Below are 18,316 nucleotides of genomic sequence, written 5' to 3' on the forward strand. Positions count from 1 at the left end.
ACCTTTTTATTTATCTGACCTGTTTTTAAATGATGAAACCTCGCGAACCCTGAGGTCCTCCGGTATCGGCCTTTTGGTTGTTCCTAAAGTCAGGACTAAAACCTCTGGCGAGGCCTCTATGGACCAGGCTGCCAGAGAACCTCAGGGCTGCAGAACAGACCTTTGTAGCTTAGCTTTTAACTGAATTGTTTTCTTACCTTGTTTAGGCTGCTTCATTTAGTTATTTTTTATTTAGTTTTACTTATTCATGTACTTATTTAAAAACCTCCTGTTCTTATTTTCTCCACTCTGTTCTTTTTGTGACTTTGTTTTACTAAGGCACGTTGTTTTATGAGCTCCTTTAGTTCAGCTCTACTTGTTTATATTTATTCTTATTGTTTTCAGGTTTTTTTTTATTCTCTACTTTTAATATGTTGAATCCCAGGTTATTCCTCATGGGGACCTCCATGCTGAGACCTTTGCCTGCTTGGTCTGCAGGGTTGTTGCCATGGGGACGGCTGTGGTCTGGGTGGCCAGGGGCCCCTGCACCGGACCTGGGCTGTCCCTGTGGTAGCAGCCTCTGTACTCATGGTGGCTAATGGTGTGAACAGATACCCAAGATAGCGTTTCATCACAGTAGTCAAGCCAGGTTATATTCTTATGTTAAGAGATGGGGAGGTTGCTTTGGGTGTGTGTGTGTGTGTGTGTGAGAGAGAGAGAGAGAGAGAGAGGGTATGTTTATTTTTAATTGCTGTTTGTTATTTTTTATTTACAAACATTTTGGTGCACTTTATTATGTGAAGGACTTTGTGCTACTTATGTATTAAAAGTGCTTTGTAAATAAATTTTGATGATTAGATTTTGTTTTGATTTGGTTAAAAAGGAAGCTTTTATACTCCACAGACATTTCATCAATGTGTCATTTACAAGAACACTTGAAAAAAACTAACAAAAAAATAAAAAGCACATTTGTGTGTAAATCTGTCAAAAAAAGAGAAAACCTGTGAGGGTTTCTGGAAATCAGACAAAGGTGCGTCTACTTTCATGTCCAAAGGCTAATGGCTGTCATCAGACACTTTGTCCAACTATTACTACACGTGCTAAATCAAGATGTTGGATATTCATTACAGCTGCTTTCTGAAGATATGTACAGACATCAGCAGCTGCAGTTTAGGATAATTCAAGTAAACTCAGTAAATGTTGCTCCACTGTTGAGCTCAGCGGCTGCAGCAGAATGACTGTGGTCCTACGACAGACACCGTCCACATCCCATCTTGTTTCCTTGGAAACTGCAGTCATAAAGAAGGGACATAAAGTGCAGCATAACTTTTTTTGCAGGTCAATGCTTGCATACATATCATTCAGTCTCCAGCTAGGAAACCTAAACTTCTGAGGATTCAACTACTTTGATGGAGAGGTGATGGCCACCTGGCCTGAACCCACTGTAGACTTTGGCTGTGCTTTATTAGACTTGGCTCAGGTCCAGAGCCTCAAATTTTTCCTGCGGTTGGCAACAAAAAGTCATCATGTTTTCCCAGGTAGCTTCAGATTTATCTGGCCATGGCAGCTCACAGTGAGGTTTCACGCAAGAAACTGACTGAGGTTTCCAACGAGACTCCGTTGGGATTTTTTCCTGAAGGGCAATCCCCAGCAGGAATCTGGTGGAGAGAAAGAAAATTAGATCTGAGTGATGAAACTGATTCAGCAGATGCATAACTGAAAGTTCAGCAGGTTTTTTTTCGGATAAGAGGAAATTTACTATAAATCTGGAAAATGTTTATAATCCCAATGAAACCAGGAAATGTTTAGAAATGTTGTTCTCTGTTAAACCACCAGATGGTGCCAATTAATCTTACAAAAAGAAGACTAACTTTATTTACAAAAGTCACATAAATATGAGAATAAAATCAGCTGATTATCTTGAAACTTCATACATCATAGTGGTGTTTTTGTAGCGTTCTTCTTCCTGTGTCTATCCCCTGCTGACACTTTGCTGTTTCTCCCCGTTACTTGCATTTTGCAACCGGCTGGCCTGCTCTGCCATCCAGACCAAGCACCACCTCAAACCCTCCAGTTGTCAGAAAGAAAACTAACAAGTTTCCTCCTCAACAAGCAGACATGCAACTACAGACCAGGTTGGCTCCACTGCTGCAGAATTCTGGATCTACATCTGATAGATGGGATGAAATCTCCCTACACACCAAGGTTAGACCAAAAGACAACTCAGGAAGTAAAAGCATCTGGGCGGGATGTGGCTAGGGGTAGTGGTGGAGACTGGATTTGAGTCTCACTGTCCCCTGGTCCATCTGTGGATGGCATGGTCCGTGATGTGGCTGTGTGAACAGGACTGTTTATAGGTAAAGCGCAGATGAGGACGGGGGGTGATGTAGGTAGATGCTGCCCTGGTTCCTGGGGTGTGAGGCTGGAACATCGGTGTGTGTGCTGGCCCACACTGGGTGGTTGTCTGGGGGGCCCTGGTCCTCCTGGGCATGGTGCAGGCCCTCTACCCTAACCCTTGGCTGGGGCGGGTGGGGGTTGCCCCTGGGCTCTTGGGACCCTTCCCTCTGGCTTCACTGGATGGCCGGTGCCTGGTGGGGTTGGCGGCTGCTGATCTTGGCCTGTCAGGGCCTGTACTCTGTGACCACCGGGGCCTTTCTCTGGGGCGGTCTTCATGATTGGGTGGCTTGGGTCATGCTGCTGATGGCCCAGGTCTCTGGACCACCCTAGTCTCCCTCTAGCCCCCATAGAGGCGCGGTCACATTTGAAGGATCAGCTTTGGGAAGACACCCAAAATTAAAGACCAGTTTACAACCTGTACCAGATCTGGCTCCAGAGTCTTTTGAGACCTTTTTGAAAAAACCTGTGGGCAGGATGTCCAAAGAGGAGGGTTTGTTATCATGTTAACAACAGTGAATAAAACCCGAGCTTTATGACAGTTTCTGCTAATAATGTCAGAGAAACAGGACTTCCTGTAATCCTCAGGTGTAAATTATAAGAGTGAAGATTCTCTTTATACATGTCATAATGAACCTGTAGATTGGTTTTTCTCCATCTACGCTCGACTTTCCTACACTCTCTTTTTCCATTTTTCACCAGTGTAGAATTTCTCCATGGAGACTTTTTCCCTTCCAGAGACAACCTTCACCTTAACAGGAGCAATAGCATCCATAATATTTAGCATGTTAGCATTAAAACTAGCAACAAGCTCATTGGCTTAAAGAGAAGACCTGATTAAATATCCCACTCATGTTTTCAGTTATACATTGTTCTGTGATCACTTCCATTGAGACATTAGTGTGAACAGGAATCGTATCTCAAAGAAAACAAAGTAATGATCAAACAGGCCCACATCACACACAGTAACCATGAAATCTAGAGTGTGTCCTTTAGTGTGTGTGGGCTCTGTTATATGCTGAGTCAGCCCAACGTTGTCCAGGCTGTGACTCAGGTCTTTAGACTCTCTGTCTACATGCATGCTAAAATCACCAACAATAACTACACAGTCAGAATCTCCACAGATTGTATAGCAGGTCACTAAAACCATAATGAAATGCTGTGCAATGTCCTGGTGACCAGTAAATAACCAGAAATATCTGAGATTAGCTTTCAGCTGAAGAGCCATGTATCACAAGAAATGAAATTTCCAAAAGATAACTGCTTACAATGAAATGATTCTTTCAATAAAACTGTCCCCCTCCTCTCCTGTCTTAAGACCCACTTTTTCACCCTGGCCTTTGACGTCATTGTTGTTTCTTTTTGATGACTTTTTACTGTTAAGCATGTAGGCTTTTAAATGTGCTATATAAATAAAGCTGACACTAACAGTCACATTGACCACAGATGTTTTCTTCTTGAGCAATTTCAGGTGTTTATCTGTTTCAGCTTCATCAGCATCAATGGGCACACAACATCTGGGTTTGCACGCTAATTTTCACTGAAGAAGCTGTTGGAAATGGGCACATCCCACTGTTTCCCACAGAAACAAGTTTACATATATTCTCCAAACACCAAATCATGGGCAAAAAGAGACAAACTGTACATACTTGCCATTAGGAGGCAGAAGAAAAGTCTGCAATACAAACAATCCTGTTCAGAAACTTTGTCTTCCACATGAGACAGTAACTGGAATTGGAAACTGGGATTTTTTATTTTGGGGAACTTGTACATCTGCAAAAAGATTTAAACTCCATCCTGGAGGAGAAATGATTGAAAATGCTTTTCTTTGTAAAGCCGTGAGACACTTACTGCTTTCAAGTTGTTGCTGTCTGTTCCCATGTTGATGTTGTGTCTTTTCAGGTCAGACTTTATTAATGCTGAAATATAAAAAACAGAAAACATTTCATTTTACAAACATTTAAATTATATTAGCTTTACAACAATTTTGACACCGCAGACCTGTTAGAAAAACCCCTAAGAAGATCCAGGAGCAGAGGAAGAGATTTCCAGCCAGTGGACTGAAGTCTGTGGTCAGTCTTCCCTGAATCAAAGTGAAAATGATCCCAAAGATCTGCATCAACAGACCAACAGCCCATAATTAAAATTTTATTGCTTAAGATTTATCACCACAAAGAATAAAAATATCACGTTTCCCTCCTTTTTCATGTCCATCTTAATCAGTTTATCAGAAAGGAGAACATATTTTATATTGTGTAGGTCTTTGTTGTACCTGAGCGAAAGCATTGAGGAGTCCTGAAGAAGTCCCCTCAGACTCGGGGTAAGTGATCTCCACTCCAAACTCAAACCCAAGGGGGAGGTATCCTGTCATGAAGAACCTGAAACAGAAATGAAAAAAAAACCTGTTCCAGAGCATGAATATGAAAACCACACTACTTTTTTTTCTTCTTCTTATTTACATGTAAACATCTTTGTTTTGGCTTCATATCATCTGCAGGCGTGTTCAGACCATCAGCAGTTTGTCCATAAGGGCTGTCTGAATATTTTGGTCTGGCTTATGTTACTGAGGCGGAGCCCCTTTCAGGGCGATTTTGGACCTAACTGAAATCGCTCCGACTGCTCTCATAATCTGTCATGTAAAAGTTTTTTTTTTTTCAAATTGTAGGGACTATAATGCAATGTGTCTGGGTTTCAGGAGGTTCTTGCACTTGCATGCTTTCATCATACGTATCATCCAGCCTGGCCAGTTACGAGAGCGGAGCTAGCTGCATCCAAGGTCAAAGATGGCAAATCTATTGTGCTTTGACAGAATTTCTCTTTAATCCTTAAAATTGGCAACAAAACCTTTAGGACCACCAAGACCAAAATTTAACATCAACAAGTTTCCATCAAAGGTGGGAAATCTTATAAGTCAAGATTTTCGCGAATATGATAAAGCCCGTGTGATGAGAAGAGAGCAGGCTGGTGTGCATCTGTTATGCACATCAGCTGAATCTGATTATGCAGCAAGCCACTTCTCACATTCCAGCAGTGAGGGTTTTTTTTCTGATCTGGGTGGTATTGGCCTGTATTTTACCTGCTCACCAAAATCCATGAGCATTCTTGACCAGGTTGTTGCAAGAAGGTTACCAAAAGCTTCAAACACAAGATGTAACTTCAACAGCAGAACTGTCAACGCTATGACTAAGAGCTGGCATGAACTCATAGTGCTTTGAGACCATCAAGGCATCTGATTCTTTTGACGGCTACGCACTGAGGTGAGGCATCTGGCTTCCCGAGGATCCTGCAGGATGAGGACTTCCAGTTTTTTCTGCCGATGTTTCAAAAAATCATGCATCATGTTGACATGTTCTACCAGAAACTGCAGAAGACGGACATTGATGCAGTCTTGCTAAAGCCACGTTTCGCTTAGCCTGCCAATGCCGATCAGCTGCCTCCGAAGTCCCACAGGCCAAAGAGGCCCGATAGGACCCCTTCTTCAGCTTGACAGCATCCCTCATTGCTGGTGTCCACCAACGAGTTTGGAGATTTCCACCTTTACAGGCACCAACAACATTACAGCCACAGCTAAGGCTGGCCGCCTCAACAATAGAGGCATGGAACTGAGCCCATTCGGACTCAATGTCCTACAGAATGGAAGAGGATAGAGCCTTTGTTGAGGACAGTGGTTCCAGAGCCCAAACTATTCGTCAAGGTGAGTCCAACTATATCTAGTCAGAACTGCTCAACCTCGTGCACCAGCTCAGGCTCCTTCCCCGCCAGAAAGGTGACATTCCACGAGGATCAGACCGCCAGGGTCCCCGCCTTCAGCTGCTGCCCAGCTCACACTGACCCAACCCCTATGGCCCCTCCTGCAGGCGGTGAGCCCACAGGAGGGGGGGGGGGGGGGGGGGGGGGGGGGGGGGGGGGTTCTATGTTGGGGCTGAGCCCAACCGGGCCCCATGGGCAAAGGCCCAGGTACAAGGGGTTCACTCCCAAGCCCCACCTCCAGACCTGGTCCCAGTGACCCTTTTCCGAGCAAGTGAAACCTGGAGCCATTCTTTTTAATCATCATAGGTGTTAGCTTTGCTGTGCTTTGTCTGGTCCCTAGGATTGTCAGGACGCACAAACTCCCCCACCACGGTAAGGTGGCGGTTCAGGGAGGTTTTTATGTGAATATGTTTAGTAGTGTTAATTTTTGTTCAGGGTCTTTTAATCGATTTTCTATGTAGTAATTAAAAGAAATTATGTTTTCCATTTTCTACATTAGTCTTCAAAAAAAGTTTAACATGATACAAAAAAAGCTTCAAAAACTCATCTAGTGTAAATCGATCTAATTCATGTCTTTTGCTTTTCAACTGTATATAAATCAGGTTTAACCTTGACATCATCTTTCTGTTTAGTCTTTGTGACAAACCACTTCTGGTATTCCATAATTCTGCTTCGGTTACAGTAAACCATTTCCCCTTTAGTAATAGCAAATTTTAAAATGTGAGTTTGAAATTATTTATCTATTATCTGTCTTTTTGCTGTTAGTCTCTTGGTTCTTTATTACTGTTGAATGAGTTGATGTTGTTGATGACCTAAAAGCACATGGGAGGACAGAGTGGACTGGAAATCCAACACAGATGCTGTGTACAGGAAGGGGATGAGCAGAAAAAAAGCAGGCTTTACTTCTTGAGACGGCTCCGATCCTTCAATGTCTGCAGCAAAATGTTGGATATCTTCTATTAGCCTGTCATCTCCAGTGAGCTTTTCTTTGCTGCGGCGTACTGGGGAAGCGGCCTCACGAGAGCAGCTGAGCATCTACACCTCTCCTCACCTTAAGGCCCTCAGCATGGCAAGTGTCGGACTGTGTGGATGATTTCTGTTTTTAATTCACTGTCATTATGGTTATAAAGTGCTTTTATATTTCCTTGATATACCAGGGACAAAGTAGCCACAGACTAATTCTGGCATATTTCCATTTTTATGTTAATATTTTAACATTAATATGTATTGCCCCTTTTAAATAAATACATTAAAGGCATAGATATGAACTTGTGTATTTTAAATGTTTTGACCCAGATTGTTGACATGAATACAATATAAAAGTGGAGCCAATACAGAAGCTTGCGGAATCACAGACTTAACATCTAAAAGACTAGAGAGACTACCATCATGTCTGACCACTGAGTTCTCCCAGAAAGGTCGTTTTCAGTCCAGCCTGCAGCCTGTTCAGACAGTCCCATATTTATCAGCCTTTGCTGTAGGATACACTGACTAACCGTGCTGAAGGCCTTTGAAAGATCAATAAAAAAAACGGTGCTGTGTTGTTTCCTAAAGCCTGACTGATGTGGATCATTGGAGTTCAGAAAATCTTTCAGTTGATTATTCACCAATCCATCACGACAAAACTGATAAATCAGAGATGGGCCTATAGTTGTTGAGTGGTGTGGGGTCCCCTCCTTTCAACAGGGGGAGAACATGGGTACAAAAGCACTGATCACTAGAACAAGTTCATCAGTCATGTCAGGAGGAGGAGAGGCGACTGATTAAAAGGCTCCAGATGCAATAAAACGCTCATTTAAACCTTCTAACATAGCAGATTCTCCAGAGATAGAAACCTTGTCCTTAATGCAAGAAGGGAGATCATGTCAGTATGAGGGACTGACACCGACTTGATAACTTTCCTGAATTTAAACCATCAGTTGTAGCAGACAGAGAAAACAGTGAGTCTAGTGAGAGAAGTGAAGCGGTTACATAGCTGCCTAAAGTGAAGCCAGTCAGCATCCGGCCCTGTTTTCAGCATTTGTCCAGCCTTGGTTCTGTCATATAGTAATGCAGCAGGTCAGAGAGGACCCAGCATTATCCCGACCCTTCACTCTGAACCCTCCAACAGGTGCATGCTGGTCTACAATATGTGAAAACCAGTCATCAACAAGTTCCCTCACTCTCTCATCATCATCAATAAGCTTGATTTTTCCAGTCACAATGAAATAAATCACACAAAAACCCTCATTCAGAAAAACTGTTCATATCTCCTTTTATAATGCAACAAGACTTACTCTGTCACAAGGGCGAGCTAACAGACCCACAGAGCAGACAGGAATCTAAAGCCGAGAGACAAAGATTTTTTACTTTTACTTCCTGCTTTGCTCCCGTGCGGACGCTTCCTGCTTTGCTCTCCTTTCTGCTTGCATTTTTCTTCTTTTTTTCTTATCTTTACCAGCAAGAAATTTAGGAACAAGGACTCCTGGTCACTTACATATCGTTGGAACGAATATATTTTTTGATAAATTTAGTTGATTGCCATCGGAGAACTAGTGGAATGATGTCTCCTAACCCTGCAGTATCAGTGAGCTGCACTGAGGCATGTCGAATGTTGAGCCTTCCGCTACAGACCTGGCTGATAAACTTCCCTGGATGTGTTCAAATGACATTGGAATAGCTGAGGAAAATCCCAACCTGGACCATCAGACTGATCTCTCCTTCTGGAACAGTGTTGGTGCCAGACCAAAGTCATCAACCCCGGCCAGAACCTGGTCTGATGTTGTTCGTCACAGAGGTAAATCCAGCAGGAAATTTAAAGCTCCAGCACTCACTCCACCACCTGAAGTCTCACTGCATAATAAATATGATGTGTTGAGTCATATTAAAATGAATGATGATGAATGTAATGCAAGGATATATCAAAATTCTAGAAATAGTCTTAAAACTCAGCCCAGGGCTAACCAGACCAGGAGGAGAGGCCAAAATTCCACAAACAAGAGGACTAGAGAAGCTATCGGCGCCTCCACACAAAAAAAATAGACACAATTCTGATTGGAGACTCTATAACAGCATGTGAGGATGGCAAAGACTGAAAATCTAACACTTTTTGATACATCAGTCAGGGAACTGACAGAGATCATTAGACCTTTCTGTCTTCACATCCAGATGGTATGAAGATTATTGTCCACACAGGGTCTTTTGATATTCTGAGGAGGAAAACTGGCTCCGAGATCCTGAAGAAAGACTTTTCTCTGCTGTAGGAGAGACTGTGTCAGTTTGGAGCACCATGTTTACATTTCAGGACCCATTCCTACAGCGGGTAAAGGAATTGAACTTTTCAGTAGACTTCTTGGCCTGGACACATGGTTATCAAATGCATGTATCACCCATGGGATAAAGTTTATTGATAACTTCAATATCATTTGGAACTGTAAGGAGTGATTCAGACCTGATGGTGTGCATCCAAATCTAACTGGATGCAGATTACTTGGTGCATACTTGCGTCATGCTGTTGGGACGGCAAACCCAAACATGAGTGTACAGATAAGAGCGAAGGACACAGCAGAGAAGCGATCAACTGCCAGCTCTCCCCCCTCACCAGACCCTCTTCTCCACATCACCCAAGGTCTTAAAAGGATGTCTCTATCCCGGACCGGACCCCAGCGACCACCAACTACCAAGAAATACAGGGCTCCCCCTCCTCATCCTCCTCTTAGATCATCTGTCCTGACCGAGCAGGACACGGGAGGATGTCCAGAAGGTTCCCAGAGCAACAGAATTCACAACAAAGATAACATGCCGTGATGCGTTCAGGGTCCTTGCTACAGTTCTGCTACTACTGACAGCTGTTCTGAGATCAAGCCTGGACCCAGTAGGATTCCTGTGTTAGTAAAATAAGGAATCGAACACGGTCAACTTGTGGGGTGAATCGATCTAATCTGTTAACTGTACCTTGTATAACTCAGAATACAACAGAGACCAGTGTAAACTTCATAAAGCTGCTGTACTTAATGTTAGATCTCTGTCCAACAAGTCACTGTTAGTTAATGATTCATCATTTCTCACAGTTTAGATTTTCTTTTTCTGACAGAAACATGGTGAACAGAAGACACAAGTTCTACAGTTCTTAATGAAACAGCACCCCCTCATTTTAGTTTTATGAATAAATGTGGAAACGGGAGGAAAGGGGGAGGAGAAGCTGCCTTATTTAAAGATTCATTCCAGTGTAAAGAAATTTCATTTGGTGATTTTACTTCTTTTGAATATCTTAGTTTTATTTTAAGGGGCATTCCTAAAATCCTATTTCTAATCATCTACAGACGTCCAGGACACCGTAAATTTTATTGATGAATTTTCTGAATTATTGTCGGTTATCTCTACTGATTTGAACTATTTAACCTTAACTGGGGATTTTAACATTCACATAGATAACATGACGGATGGTAATGTCAAGGAATTTTCTTCCATATTGGATGTTTGGTTTGTGGCAACATGTAAAAGAACCGACCCACATTCGAGGTCACATTCTGGACCTGGTTATTTCAAAGGGTGTTGATATTTCTTCTGTTGTGGTCACTGACTCGGCCTTGTCTGACCATTTTTGTATTTTGTTTGATTTACTGATCACTCAGAATGTCCAACCAACCTGCTCCTTGGTTAGGAAGAGGTACATTAACGAAAGAACAAGTGCTAAGTTTGTGGAGGCCATAGCTATGTTACCAACAACCAGTGCAGAGTCAGCTGATGGACTCCTGGATCATTTCAATCTGAAAATCTTGAATGTAATGGATGCTGTTGCACCGATAAGAATCAAGAGCAACTTGAGCAAATAGAAAACACCATGGAGAAACACCACTGTGATTACCAGCCTAAAAAGAGAATGCTGAAAAATTGAGCGGAAAAATAAACTTCAAATTCACTATGACCTGTACAAACAAAGCCTGCTTAACTATAACAATGAGCTGTGAAGGCCAGAGAGCTGCATTTATCTGGAATGATTAACAGGAATGTCAACAATTCTCTCTGTTTGCTATGATTGAAAAACTTAAAAATCCTCCTATACAGATAAGCCCAGAGCTCCTTTCCACTGAGAAATAAAACCAATTTGCCAACTTTTTTAGCCAAAAATTAAAACAATCAGGCAAAATAATAATTCCACAAAGTTACACAAGAAAACTAGTCTGTGTCTAAAACCCAGAAATAATTCTGATGTCATGTCACAATTTAAAATGGTTGATTTAAAAATCCTACAAGAAACAGTTTGGCATCTGAAATCAACAACATGCACTCTGGACATGATACCATCCGACTTTTTAAAACCAGTTTTTACCTCAGTAGAAAGTGATCTCCTACTGATAGTTAACAGCTCGCTGGCATCAGGCAATTTTCCCAAGTCACTAAAGATAGCTGCTATTAAGCCTCCTAAAGAAAAGGACTCTAGATGCCTCTATAATGAACAACTATAGACCGTCTCTAACCTCTTTTATTTCCAAGATTATTGAGAAAGTTGTATTTCACCAGCTTAATGACTTTTTAAATGAAAGTGGAAATCTTGATAAATTTCAGTCCGGCTTCCAACCTCATCACAGCCCTGAAACAGCTCTGGTCACAGTGTTAAATGACAGATTGAATACTGATTCTGGTCCAGTATCAGTCCTGGTTCTGGTCTAGTACTAGTCCTGGTTTTTGGTCAAGTATCAGTCCTGGTTCCGTTGGATCTCAGTGCTGCGTTTGACACTGTAGATCACAGAATCCTGTTGCACAGGCTGAAAACTGGGTTGGACTTTCTGGAGTGGTCCTTAACTGGTTCAGATCCTATTTAGAAGGCCGGAGTTATTTTGTTACGATCGGCAGCTATGAATCCGAGCGAGTGGCTATGACTTGTGGAGTCCCCCAGGGGTCAGTCCTTGGACCTCTTCTGTTCAACTTGTATATGCTCCCTTTGGGTAAAATTTTACAGAACTATAGCATTAATTATCAAAGTTATGCAGATGATACACAACTTTGTGTCTCTGTCACCAGATGACTGCAGTCCAATAAACTTATTGTGTCAGTGTCTGGAGCAAATAAACACCTGGATGAAGGAGAATTTTCTACAATTAAATGAAGACAAAACTGAGATTATTCTGTTTGGTAGCAAAGAGAAGAGGGTCAGCATTGGTAAACACCTGGAGAACTCAGGCTCTTAAAATCACCAACCAAGTTCGTAACCTGGGAGTGTTGATAGACTCAGACCTGACTTTCAGCAGCCACATCAAAGCTGTCACTAAGATAGCTTTTTACCAGCTCAGAAACATCAACAGAATTAAAAGTCTAGTCTCCCAGAAAGACCAAGAGAAACTCATCCATGCATTCATCTCCAGTAGGCTTGATTACTGTAATGGTCTTTTAACAGGACTTCCTAAAAAGAGCATTAAACATCTGCAGCTCATTCAGAACGCTGCTGCTAGAGTTTTAACCAGGACTAAGAGATCTGAACACATCACACCAGTTTTGAAATCTTTATACTGGCTTCCAGTCAGTCACAGAATAGATTTTAAAACCCTTCTGCTTGTTTACAGATCCCAAAATGGTTTAGGCCCAGAATACATCTGTGATATGTTCAGAGAATATAAACCTAGCAGAGCTCTTAGGTCCAAAGACTCTGGTCAACTAGTCCAGACCAGAGTCCAGACTAAACATGGAGAAGCAGCATTTAGCTGTTATGCTGCAAACAAATGGAACAAACTGCCAGTGGTGATTAAACTTTCCCCAAATGTAGACATTTTTAAATCCAGGTTCAAAACTTTTCTTTTCTCATGCGCCTATGCAGGAAATCTGCATGTTAGCTTTTTAACTTATCTTGCTTTTAATCATTTTAATGTAATTTATTATTTTATTGTGATTAGGTGTTGACTGTTCTAAATATCTGTAATGTCTTTGTTTTATGTAAAGCACTTTGAATTGTCCTGTACAGGAAATGTGCTATACAAATAAACTGCCTTGCCTTGCCTATTGCTGGGAGAAATCAGTCCGGTGAACTGGTAGGAACAGATGAGCTTTGGCTCCTCGGGCTGATCTAGAGCGCTGTGGATGCAGGCCTGGCTCAGGACCAGGAGGTAAATCCAAGAGATTTAGGGATCTAAAATGTACTTTTAGGCTTTAGCAGGGTTCTCTGACAGGACAATGTGCACATTAGGTTCGGTAACACAAGCAAGACAAAATTCCGCAAAATACAGTAGACCAGATACCGCGTGTTGTTACTCAACAATCAGGCGTCAAGTAAAGGAAGGACTGCTGCTTGGTGAGCTGATGAATGGCAGTCGTGCTTTAGGAACCTGTCAGCCGAGGGAGCAGCCATGCCTCCCCACACACACACACTGTGACTGGGGGTACCAGCAGCAGTTGATGGAGGTCTATAGCATCCCACTACAGTTATACAACATGCTTTAGATCAGGGGTCTCCAACACATTGCTTGCAAGCTACCAGTAGACTACGAGACCCATTCCAGTGGCTCTCCAATAATAATACAACACAAATTCAAATAGTCACTTAGGAAAATCTGGTTAAAAAATCATCCAATCAAAATTACAGATGTCTTTCCCCTTTCAAAATTAAATTATGTGTTAAGTGCCAATCAAACATATGCAATGTGCTGCTGTGTGTGATACAAACAGGGCTGGGGAGGGAGGAGGCAGACCAAGTCAGGTACCAGGCTATTGCCAAGTTCAGTCATGCCAGTAAGAGGCCTTCACTGATGACAGGTCATTAAAGAGGCTATGACTGCGGTGGCAGAATCTTTATTCCAGGACTATAAAAGTAAAACAGAGATTCTGTCTGCTATTGCCAGTGTCCAACTTGGTCAAAATACTGTGGCGCAGAAGGGGTGAGTACTGTCCATGGATGCGGTTAGACAGCTGGAGTCTAACCTGAACAGGTGCTCCTGGTTTTCACTCCAGTGTGACGAGTCCATGAAAAGGTTCCGTATGAAAAACTGGTCTCGATAACAACTGATGGAGCACTAGCTATGAGGTCAACACTTGGGATTTATTGCTCTTCGCAAAGCGGAGCCAGACTTTCCTAAATTTCTAAAGTATAACTGCATTATCCGTGCAGACTGTGTGTGGAACGGTTCTGGGCTTTGATCGCGCCTGTTTGGCAGTTTTAATACAGTAATGTTCCTTTTTACAACTTTAGAAGGATTGAAATACAGCAAATATAAAGGGCACATGCTTGTGAATTTAAGTTACATGTCCTGTAAAACAGGGATATTCAGTTGTTCTATATGGAAATTAGTAATGACAATAAATGTTAGCTTTAATTTGATATTATCCAAGTTATCCTTTTTATATTCAGGCTCCTGATACCCAGGTAGTCATCAGGAGTACAGACTGACCTGTTCCGTCCCGAATTAGCTTCTGGATTATCTGCACTACTTACCACTGTCTTGCTCTCCTTTACTCTCCCCATTTTTTTATATCCTTTTTTTTGTCACTGCCAGATAGAAAGCAAATTTTTATAAACCTGTTCTCTCCAGTTTGTTTACATCAGATGCATCTTTACTCACAGCAAGACCAAGGGGTGGGGCCCTGTGGTGGGCCACTGTCATTGCAAATTCTCCACGTGGTCACTGCTCTGCCTTGATTTAAAGTTGGTTGGCCCACATAGGCCCATGCTGGCTTGGGGCTCCAAGCATTTGCCTGGTTTGCCTGTTGAAAAGTGGTGCCTCTGGCTATGACTCTTTCTGAGCTTGAGGTGGGAGTTTATTTACAAGTCTTAACCTCCAGAAACAGTTGAATTCAGCATACTGAGCTCATATTCATAGATAAAACTATAATGTGTTGTATAATAAAAGAAGCGTGTCATACCCAAGAATTCCGGCAGTGAAGAAGACCAGGTAGATGTTACTGAGGTCCAAAGTGAAGGTGAAGACCACCATGCCAAGAAAGGACAGGCTATAGACGACCAGAGTTGTAATTCTGCAGAGGAGGAGTCTTAGTCAGATGATCACTGACATGAACAACCAGAGATATTTTTCTAATCTAATAATTATCATAATCTAAAACACGTATTCTACTGATTCTTGTTCCATCACACCAAAGACAAAGCTGGAGCTAGTTTACTTTGATTTTACCAGGAGTTTCTGGCTCTCAACAAGTTTCAGGTTTAGATGCAACTTTGTCTTCAGACAGCAGGGGGTGCTGTTGGACCAGAGTATGTCAGGGTCTGGTTTTCAGAGCCTTATAAAAAAGACTCAGTTAAAAGCCACTAAATGAAGTTCAAATCTGCCTTCTGTTTACTGAAGACAAACTTCATCTCACTCTGACCAAAGACAGATGCATTTAACTGACTTGAAATTTTCTGATGTATAAACTCATTTTAATCTGTTAGACGGAGTTTCCATGGTAATGTGATGCATGGCCACAGTTTTCCCCTCATCATTTTACTCAACACTGAGTCAAAAAGATTTTTAGTTTAAGTTACAGGTTATTTCCTGAAGAGATGTGGAGATTATGGAGAATTTAATCTGAAACTGTGAGAATGGGGGAACAGGTGTTCAGCATCAGTTACCATGGTGATCTAAAAGGATAGAACATAATAATTTGACTTTAGGCTCAACATAGCTACTAAACCAATGATCATGATGGGTGCAGGTTGTTATGGAAGCAAATGAATCTCATATTCATGGTTGTAGTAGCTGGATGTGGATATAATACTGACTGTGCACAAGCAATTTTAACATCATTCACATGTGTAAAGAGAAATTTTTATCATCTGCAGTGTGAATGTCATCCTCTAGTATCATAATGTTGTCGTCTGAAGTCTGCTGGAAGAGGTGCTTTCATGTGCTGCATACTTGTAAGTCTTTGTGTTGTCAAGCCAAATGCCACAGAGGATGGAGCCGACCATCCCAGCGACCACCAGAGTCAAGCCGATTCTGCCAGCATTCAGTTCCTGGTTCTGCAGAGACCAGAGGAGACAGGGGCTGCAGCCTTTTTAAATCCACACATGCTTCTTGTCACAGGTAGATTATTCACCCGGTCACATGTTCTAGAAGGATGTAAATACCAGCTGACTGGGAGGAGGGAGGTGAGAGTTAGACTTCTGAAGGAGAGAGCTGGAAAGTCATCTGACTGTTAAGTCATGACGGTGAGTTGACAGCGTCATCTGAACAGCTGATGAACCAGGAAAACAACACATTCATGTCCCATCCAATCAAAGCTCCCTCTATCACTCTGTCTCTCTCCCATTCCCTTCCTCCCTCCTATCTCTCTGTACCTCCCTCTGTTTCTCTTACTCTTCACTGTCTATCCATCAGGTTTATGCATTTTAAGGATGAAAAATCTCCAGCATGTGAAGTTAACAAACCAAACAGTGGAACATGTTGCCATGGAGATCCAGTCTTGTTTTCAGCTGAGGGTTTTATTGGGACTAACTAGACCAGGCATGTCAAACTGGTCCAGCAAAGGGCCGTGTGGCTGCAGGTTTTTGTTCCAGCCAGCCAAGAGCACACAGTTTGACCAATCAGCTGTCTGAAGACTGAGATCAGTTGATTGAATCAGTCAAATCTGGTGTGCTGCTGCTTGGTTGGAACAAAAACCTGCAGCCACACGGCCCTTTGCTGGACCAGTTTGACATATGTGAACTAGACCAATGCAGGCCTCCAGCTGAAGACCAGGGACCTCATGTACAAAGACCTGTGTGGATTTTACACTGAAACATGGAGTACGCTCAAATCCAGAAAATTTTGTATGTACAAAAAATCCAGATGTATGTATCTGTGCGCATGCATTCATCAAAATATTTCCTTTGTGCATCCCAATCACCGTGGAATAGAGAGCACATGTTGGAGTACCTGACTCCTCCTCGTCCACGCCCTCACATAAATACACAAATCATATTTAAATGAGCCGCACCTGAGATTTCCTTCCTCCTGTGCTTGATCGAAAATTACAAAAGAATGATTGATGGGAAGAAAGTGAGGCAAGTGAAGATATCTCACACTTCATGCACAGGGTTATTAACCTGAGTTCTTTCACATAGAGATGATCAGGCTCGCTAGAAAGATCTGAAGCTGTAGTTTAACTGGCAGAAATAAACAACACTGATGCCGTGAAGCAGGACAGAATGTGGGGCGCATCACAGGGATTAATTTCAGAACAATTACAGGAATATATTTACTAACCAAGAAGCCGCCCATCGTGCAAAGAGCTAGCTTTTAGCCTGTTCCCAACGAGGACGGTACTCTGGATGGATGAGTCATGTGTCGAACCAGGCCACTCGCCACTATGCCGGTTCACTGCATTTGATCTGTATATTGATGTAATTAAAGTGTTTCCTGTTGACATGTAGATTCAAGATGTGAAAGAGCTTTTCTAGCCGTGTGTGTTGATAGCTCCGAGTACATCAGGAAAACTGGCCGTTGCTGCAAATTGGGCTTTAATGTCGACCTGTTCAGCTGCATTGTGGGAATGTGATACACCTGGATGACATGTGAATAATTCTGCCCCACATGACCGGCCTGGCTCGGCTCAGGGTGGACTGGCACAGTCCCGACTGGTTTTCCGGCTCCCTCTGGAAAGCCCCAGTTGCTGGGAACCCCAGTGTGGTAAGCACCTATAGGGGCCCAGGCGGTGCAGAGCTCCTCACTGTGTTGCACTCAAAGGCTGCAGCTCTGCACTCAGTTCCAGGAGGGTCAGGAACCTAAAGCAGCTGATGAGCTGGTTGTCATCAAGAGCCAGGAAATCCTCGGACTCCGAACACACGCTCTCTTCATATTGCACTGTTTGCAGCATCTGCTAATACTGCTAACACTCCTAACGTTACTAATGCTGCTAACACAGCCGATGGATTTAGTGGCATTTCTGCACTACATTGTGCAGTTTTTATAGCCACTCATGTAACTGAAGAATGGGCGTGTTCATTGCTATCACTGTTAATTGTCCATGTGTCTCCAATGTGCACATCACTCAGTCTGAGGACTGGTTTCACATTTCTTCATTCTAACAGTTTCCCAGCATCACCTCTAGGTGTCACCAAAGCATCTACAGCTCTAGAAACATGTGTACACCAGCCATGAAGTTGGCGAGAGGCAATACACGTTTCCATGGTCATTTCATTCTTCATACATCTGAACTTTGACATGACAAAGAGCGTGCGCCATATTTTTGTGCGTATGCACCTTTGTACACAAGGCCCCATGTCTTTCTCCAGGTTTATTTGTTCTAGAAT

General features: G+C 42.5%; 1 protein-coding gene across 2 annotated transcripts in view; it reads right to left on the bottom strand.

Moving 5' to 3' along the window:
• Positions 1 to 418: 418 nt before the first annotated feature.
• The window catches only part of flvcr1 (FLVCR heme transporter 1), a 35,173-nt gene continuing 17,275 nt past the window's right edge, over positions 419 to 18,316 (bottom strand). The window contains exons 5-10 of one of the 2 annotated variants that reach the window (XM_041976612.1): positions 15,942 to 16,045; positions 14,953 to 15,063; positions 4,646 to 4,751; positions 4,375 to 4,456; positions 4,225 to 4,292; positions 419 to 1,637 (exon numbers count right to left, since the gene is read on the bottom strand). In XM_041976612.1, the coding sequence (XP_041832546.1) occupies positions 1,548 to 1,637; positions 4,225 to 4,292; positions 4,375 to 4,456; positions 4,646 to 4,751; positions 14,953 to 15,063; positions 15,942 to 16,045 (561 nt within the window). In that variant the 3' untranslated portion in view covers positions 419 to 1,547. Of the gene's footprint in view, positions 1,638 to 4,224; positions 4,293 to 4,374; positions 4,487 to 4,645; positions 4,752 to 14,952; positions 15,064 to 15,941; positions 16,046 to 18,316 lie in introns of both variants that reach the window. The other variant, XM_041976611.1, reaches the window with a different exon arrangement.

This window comes from Melanotaenia boesemani, chromosome 22 (genome assembly GCF_017639745.1).
Source record: "Melanotaenia boesemani isolate fMelBoe1 chromosome 22, fMelBoe1.pri, whole genome shotgun sequence".
Taxonomy (NCBI): Eukaryota; Metazoa; Chordata; class Actinopteri; order Atheriniformes; family Melanotaeniidae; genus Melanotaenia; species Melanotaenia boesemani.